A 6,480-nucleotide genomic window follows, 5' to 3' on the forward strand; every position below is an offset into this window, starting at 1 on the left:
CTAAGGAGTGGCTCCATAAGAAGCATTTCAAGGTCCTGGAGTGGCCTAGCCAGTCTCCAGACCTGAACCCAATAGAAAATCTATGGAGGGAGCTGAAACTCCGCGTTGCTCAGCAACAGCCCCAAAACCTGAAAGATCTGGAGAAGACCTGTATGGAGGAGTGGGCCAAAATCCCTGCTGCAGTGTGTGCAAATCTGGTCAAGAACTACAGGAAACGTCTGACCTCTGTAATTGTAAACAAAGGTTTTGGTACCAAATATTAAGTTCTATTTTTCTATTGTATCAAATGCTTATTTCATGCAATAAAATGGAAATAAATTACTTAAAAATCTAACAATGTGATTTACTGGATTTTTTTTGTAGATTCTGTCTCTTACAGTTGAGGTGTACCTACGATGAAAATTACAGAACTGTCCATTCTCTGTAAGTGGGAAAACTTGAAAAATCGTATCAAATACTTATTTGCCCCAATGTATTAGCATCAAATATGTACTTGAAGTACCAAAAGTAAAAGTACTCACTATGCAGAATAGCACATTAAACATTAATGCATATGAGTGATTTTCAATTATTGATGATTTTTGTGCTCCTTGCTTTACTTTATATGTTTATAATTTGAAGTACTTTACATACTGGTGAGTAACTTGTCAATTTCCCACTAGGGATCAATAAAGCTATACTATATTTTGTTTTACTGATCAGATTCTGAAAATAACCAGTGACTAAGTTATCAAATAAATGTAGTGGGGTAAAAAGTACAATATTTCATTTTAAAATGCAATGAAATCAAAGTATTAAGTAGTAGAAAAAGAAAATATTGAAGTACAAGTACCTCACAATTGTACTTAAGTACAGTACAGCACTTGAGTAGATGTGCTGCCATTGGCAATTCCTTGCCACAGTGACACACACACACATTTCTATATAAATAACTCAAAATAAGGACAACCCACAAAATGTCTGTAGCATTATAAACCGCTTTGCCACTACAAATACAGTCTTTTACCAAAAAGGAAATTTGTTCATGGTGCTGTAATTAACTTTGGTATGAAGTTTGATGCTAGGCGTATAAGTTATAATTTATCATATAAAAACACAACACAACAAAAACAAGGCATGGAGAGCCATTTAGAGTGGCCAATGAAAGCAAAAGTGGTTTAAAAAACACTCAATCCTAAACACTTTGTCTGTACAAGTACTTAGGATTATCAAGATTACTTTAAAACTTTACGACTGACTTTTAGCCAGTTTATTTAGCAGCAAGAGACTTGCAGTGCAGGAAGACGGTTAAGAACAGCACTGAATTAAATCCATTTAAACAGGAGAGCTTGAAGCTTTAAATCAACTTCTGTGATGTGAATGCTTAATCTAGTGACAAGACAAAAAAATGGCAACACTTTATTTTACAAGTCTGTAAATTCCAGTTTATTTTAAAATTGTTTCCTAAGAAGTTTGCTGGAAGGAACCATATAATTTGGTACCAACTATAGGTACAATTAGTGTGTGATCAATAGGTACACTTCCTATTATTTCTAAATGCTAAGCTAGCACAAAATGGAGGCTTTTTCAAAGGATTGAAGGTCCTAAGTGTTAAATTTGTCTACAAACAACCATCCAATACAGCATAAATGAAGAATACCAGTTCAAATAATTAATAAATAAACAGTAAATATTAACTGGACTTTATACTGAGCAATTTCTTTCAAAGAAATTTATCTGGATGGCAAAAGAAAAAGAAATCAACACAACTCAGTGGACTAACTATAGAAAAAAATCTCTTAGAACTTTGTCCCTGTTTTTCTGTAATTAACACCAAACTACATGGTTCTTTCCAGGAAACATTCAACTATTTGTTAGGAAATAGCAGACCTGTAAAATAAAGCATTACCTCAAAAACCTTTTAAACATAAGCAGGAGACACTGGTGCTGGTAGTAAACTGTGCCGACTGTTATCCACACAAGACACGGTAAAGCAATGTGACGAACACCCAGAGGAGTGGCACTAGATCTTATCTTTCTGTAAACAACATGTACGTACTGTATGTGCAGCTATAAATAGGGTTGGTGGGTAGCAAAATAAAAGGCTTCATGGTATCTACTTCCATCATGAGGACATAGCAGGGAACCTTAAACTGGATAGACAAGAGGCAGACAAATGCAACAAGAAAAGGGGGGAAGGTAGATATTGTAGAAGACTAGCCATTTGGTTTTTGTCTCCCTTTTCTAGTAGTATATTTTTTGTTTGTTGGTTGTTGTTTTTTTTACCTGAAAGCATGCCCAGCATTTACTGTATAAGACATTTATCCTAAATAGCAAAAAACATTAAAGACACCCCAAAAAGTTTTTGACCACTAGGGTGTAGTGTATCATGTTTTTCTGAATCTCATGCATGAGCACAGGTTTCACACTATGATACATATACCTTCCACAGGTTTTACACAATTTCACTGATCAACTGGTGGCAGTAAACCACAGAGGAAAGTATGAATGTGGCAGAAAAATACAGGGAAAAGATGCTGCAAGCTAGCAAACAATGTAATGTAACAAAATAAATAAATAAATAAGCCAATTTTTTTATGGGAATGGAAATGCAGTCAAAACATCTTTATCTAGTTACTGTAACTCCAACTAACAAAAGCTGACTGTACCGGTTAATGTACAATCTGCATACAGCTGAGGCAGGAAATGTGCAATGCAGAATCATGTTTCAGTTTGTATTTGTTACACCTATCGCAGTTTAATCTCTTTTGGAGTCATAAAGGCATCTGAACAGTTCCCACCCGTTTCACCCATCTACACAGTGCGTGCCAGCTCTCACTGGACATTTTTCAGAATCTCATTTTATTGTAAAATAAGCTCATGAGAGGTGGTTTGTCTTGGTGAGGCTACCTTCCCTTCCCCTTCCTTTTGGATTGGGACAGCAGTCCATTTTCATCTATAGGAAGATGAACACGGACACCAGGGGATGTTAACAAAAAAAAAAAAAAAAAGAGAGAGTTGGAGGACTACCAGGTCAGCATGGCTAACCATACCTGCTCCCCTCGGTTGGGAAGCATGTGACACTTGATCATTTCTTTGAAGCGAAAGCTCAGTTGTTCCTGTTGCTGTGTGCGTCTCTGAACCATGGCAGGAGAAGCAAAGAGGACAGACCATGGCGGTGTTAAAATTTTTTGTTTGTCATACAAACATATACATACAAAGCTGGACTGCCAATTATTTGAGAAGTTAAAACAATCACACAGTTGTGTTAACCACAGAAGCATCAGACCTATTGAGTTAATTCATCCAAATCTCACACAACTGATCTGCAGTCAGAGAAGGTGGCTCAGACACAAAGCAGCTTTCCCCACTATGACACACCACAGGGACATATGGTTAGGCGGCCAGTCTAGTGGTTAATCTCTAAAAAGATACGGTGGGACCTTTCCACTCTTTACCTTTCTGCATGCCGGGACAGGTGCAAGGCGTGCTGGCTTATTCACAGGGGTTTGGGGTGGGGAAGGGGCCAAAAGTTGGTCCAGATTGGGCAGAGATTCCCCCTTTGTGGTCAGTTAAAGGTGGGTGACAGCAAGCATGGCCAGTAAGAGGGCCAGAATAACCATGAAAGACATCATGAAATGGTCCATGATGGGAGGAGAGAAAGACAGAAGAAAGGAAGTGAATCATGGGTCGATGAACACAGCAGTAGGGAAAAAAAAAATGTATACATAAGGTATCTGTAGCCAAGCAATGGCTGCACTATTTAACCATTATAAATCTTTAAAACGTTCCCCAAGAACCTTCAAATTATTCATGATTATGTTTAAACAGCTATTTTTATAGATTACTGATGGCTAAAGCAATAAACAAACATAAGTTTTATATAAAGACAAAAATCAGAAGCAGTTATTTAAAGACACACAGGAATGAGATATTTTCTCAATGTGCTACAGTTGAGAGTTCCCTTTCCCCCTGTCAACAATCCCATCTAGTGTTCCCGTAGCCCACTCCTCCCTCGCACTGCTCTACAAGAAAGCCAGTGCTTTGCAAACCAATTCAGCCCAGTCAGCCTTGTCAGGATGCCCATGTGACCCATGAACAATAAATATCCATTCTAACCATTATTAGTGTTCTGGACCTGAGTTCATTAATACAGTGGCCCACAGCTCATGAGACTAGCAGCTCTGTCATACAATATGAAATTTACATCTTCAACAAGATATTCATTGTTAAGAAAAACAATCCACAATAACTGTGTAAAAATAATCTGAATTCTTGTGATTCCCAGAAAGTCTGAACATCTTTTGCCTGTTGCTTAATTTCCCTTTAGTGCGGTGCTCTTTCCATCCACCACAGATTTAAAACCACAAAACAAACCATACCTGTCTTTTGAGTCCTGCAGGCTGGGCTGGAGCGTTCTCCTCAAACTTTGCAAGCAGCTGCGTGGCCATGACCTTGACTTTATTGTTGTTCGCCGCAGCTGCAGAGTCCATCTTTCTGTCCGTCAGACCAGCCGGCCTGTCATCACAACCAGTCCTGGATACCTCCTCCTGTGGGAAAGCACAGTAGGAGTTTTTTTTTTTTTATGTCTGCTGTTGTCAGTCTGGTGAGATTAATTAGCTTGTTCTTGTTGGACAGATTGCTCAAACAACAATCGCGAGCTCAGAATCTGAGATGCTGTCAGAGCTACTCACATCTTCAGACTGGCTGGTTTTCCTTCTCTTCCCCAAACCGTCTATATCCTTCTCTTTTTTGTCCTGTAGATGACATGTCATGAGTTATTTTAATGCCAACCAAAACAATAAAATGATGAAAAGCCATAAAAAAAAAAGAATCAGCAGGTGCTAAAGGACATTTTTCAGACACTGACCTTTGGATTTCGTTTCCTGGATATCGCTATGCTTTGACCGAGTTTGCTGAGGAATGAGATGGGAGACTTAGTGCTGGCTATCAGTGCTGCCTTCTCCTCAGGACTCAAGTTGTGGTTATCTGAAGAGTAATCCAGTTGTAGGTTGTGAGTAACAAACAATTTAAAATATGCTCAGGATTATGGGTAATTACACGTTCACAGCACCTGTCAGAAGACAGGAGATTACAGTAAACCAGCCACAGTGTATCACCCACTCTCACCTCCAGGTGGCACTGTGTCCTTCAACATCTCATAGAACTGGCTGAGGTACATGACCATAGAGAGTTTGTCTGGCTCCACCACAGAAGACATCTCCTTGCCAGTCATGCAGGGTGAGATGCCAAATTCCCTTTCCGCCACGTCAAAACCCAACTGGTTGTTCTTCTCCTGGTCTTGCTCGTCCAGAGAGTCGAAGTCACTGCAAGCGAGAGGAAGGAGGGAGAAGGAGAAAGAAAAGATCAAATGACAAGGCAGAATAATAGGAGTTATCATAGAAATCAAAAGTCAACTTATCCTTCTCATCATTTTTATGTATAGTGACAAAAATGACCACACTGCCCCAAACAGTAAATACTTGTATAAAGTCCATTTTACATTTTAAATGTTTATATAAAATCCAAATATGATTTGCAATGTCCTAATGTGTACTTCAATTTGAAATGATTCACATGAAATAACTTAATCAACAGGAACACAACACAGGTCATGATTTTCTTTCATATCAAAGTACAAATGTGCCTCATTTTATGATGAATCGACATTTTTATTTATATTTTCCAGCTATGGATGGACATTAACTGACAGTGAGCCTGGATCATGAATGATGAAACATTTCTGTACATGTTGTGGAAAGCATTACTGTAAATGTCATTACACTGCAACTGAAAACAACATGGCTCATCAATACATCTCAACTGCACAGAGAGTCCATTTAAAAACATTAGCATTAGAACATCGGGTCAGGATGTTCCACTGCCAGGAGCGGGCCCTCTACTCAGTCAGTCCTTCTGCCTTGTACTGTATATGCATACACATGAACACAGCTTTCCCAACACTCATCACTCTCGCTCCCCACCTCCCATCCACTGGCCTATCAAAGGCAGCAGAATGCAACTGCTACACCACTTGGTAAAGGTCAGGCAGGGCACATACACTAATAGCTTGTAATGTTAATTGCCACATTACCTCCACAGGGTAACAAACCTCCTTAGGCAATGCAGATGGAGACTGTGTTGTTTATAGTGTATGTGAGTGTAAGGAGGATTGTGTGTGTGTGTGTGTGTGTGTGTGTGGGTGGGTGGGTGGGAGGACGGGGGGACTCACGAGGCCATTATGAAGATATCACCGCATTTACAGTGACATGCGATCCAAAGCCGATGTCCTAGCCAGACAGTAAACATCATTTGCAACCAACGAACTCAAATAAACACAGCAGGCAATTTGTTGTTTAACCACAACAGGATATACTTGGCAGAGTTTGCAATAGTCCACGAACAGAAAAATAAACTTGTCATCTGTATTAATGTGTAGTGTGTGTTATGCATGTATTTCTGTCAGATACTCACATGAGATCCGGTCTGTATCGGTGAATG

General features: G+C 39.2%; 1 protein-coding gene across 1 annotated transcript in view; it reads right to left on the reverse strand.

The window, feature by feature from the left end:
- The window catches only part of mical3a (microtubule associated monooxygenase, calponin and LIM domain containing 3a), a 91,097-nt gene that overhangs the window by 34,601 nt on the left and 50,016 nt on the right, over window positions 1–6,480 (reverse strand). Inside the window, 6 exon segments of the mRNA XM_020602927.1 lie at window positions 3,438–3,539; window positions 4,362–4,529; window positions 4,674–4,736; window positions 4,850–4,968; window positions 5,110–5,306; window positions 6,454–6,480. The exon segment at window positions 6,454–6,480 is cut by the window's right edge and continues 16 nt beyond it. Coding sequence (XP_020458583.1) covers window positions 3,438–3,539; window positions 4,362–4,529; window positions 4,674–4,736; window positions 4,850–4,968; window positions 5,110–5,306; window positions 6,454–6,480 — 676 coding nt within the window.

This window comes from Monopterus albus, unplaced genomic scaffold (assembly GCF_001952655.1).
Source record: "Monopterus albus unplaced genomic scaffold, M_albus_1.0 scaffold59.1, whole genome shotgun sequence".
NCBI classification, from domain to species: domain Eukaryota; kingdom Metazoa; phylum Chordata; class Actinopteri; order Synbranchiformes; family Synbranchidae; genus Monopterus; species Monopterus albus.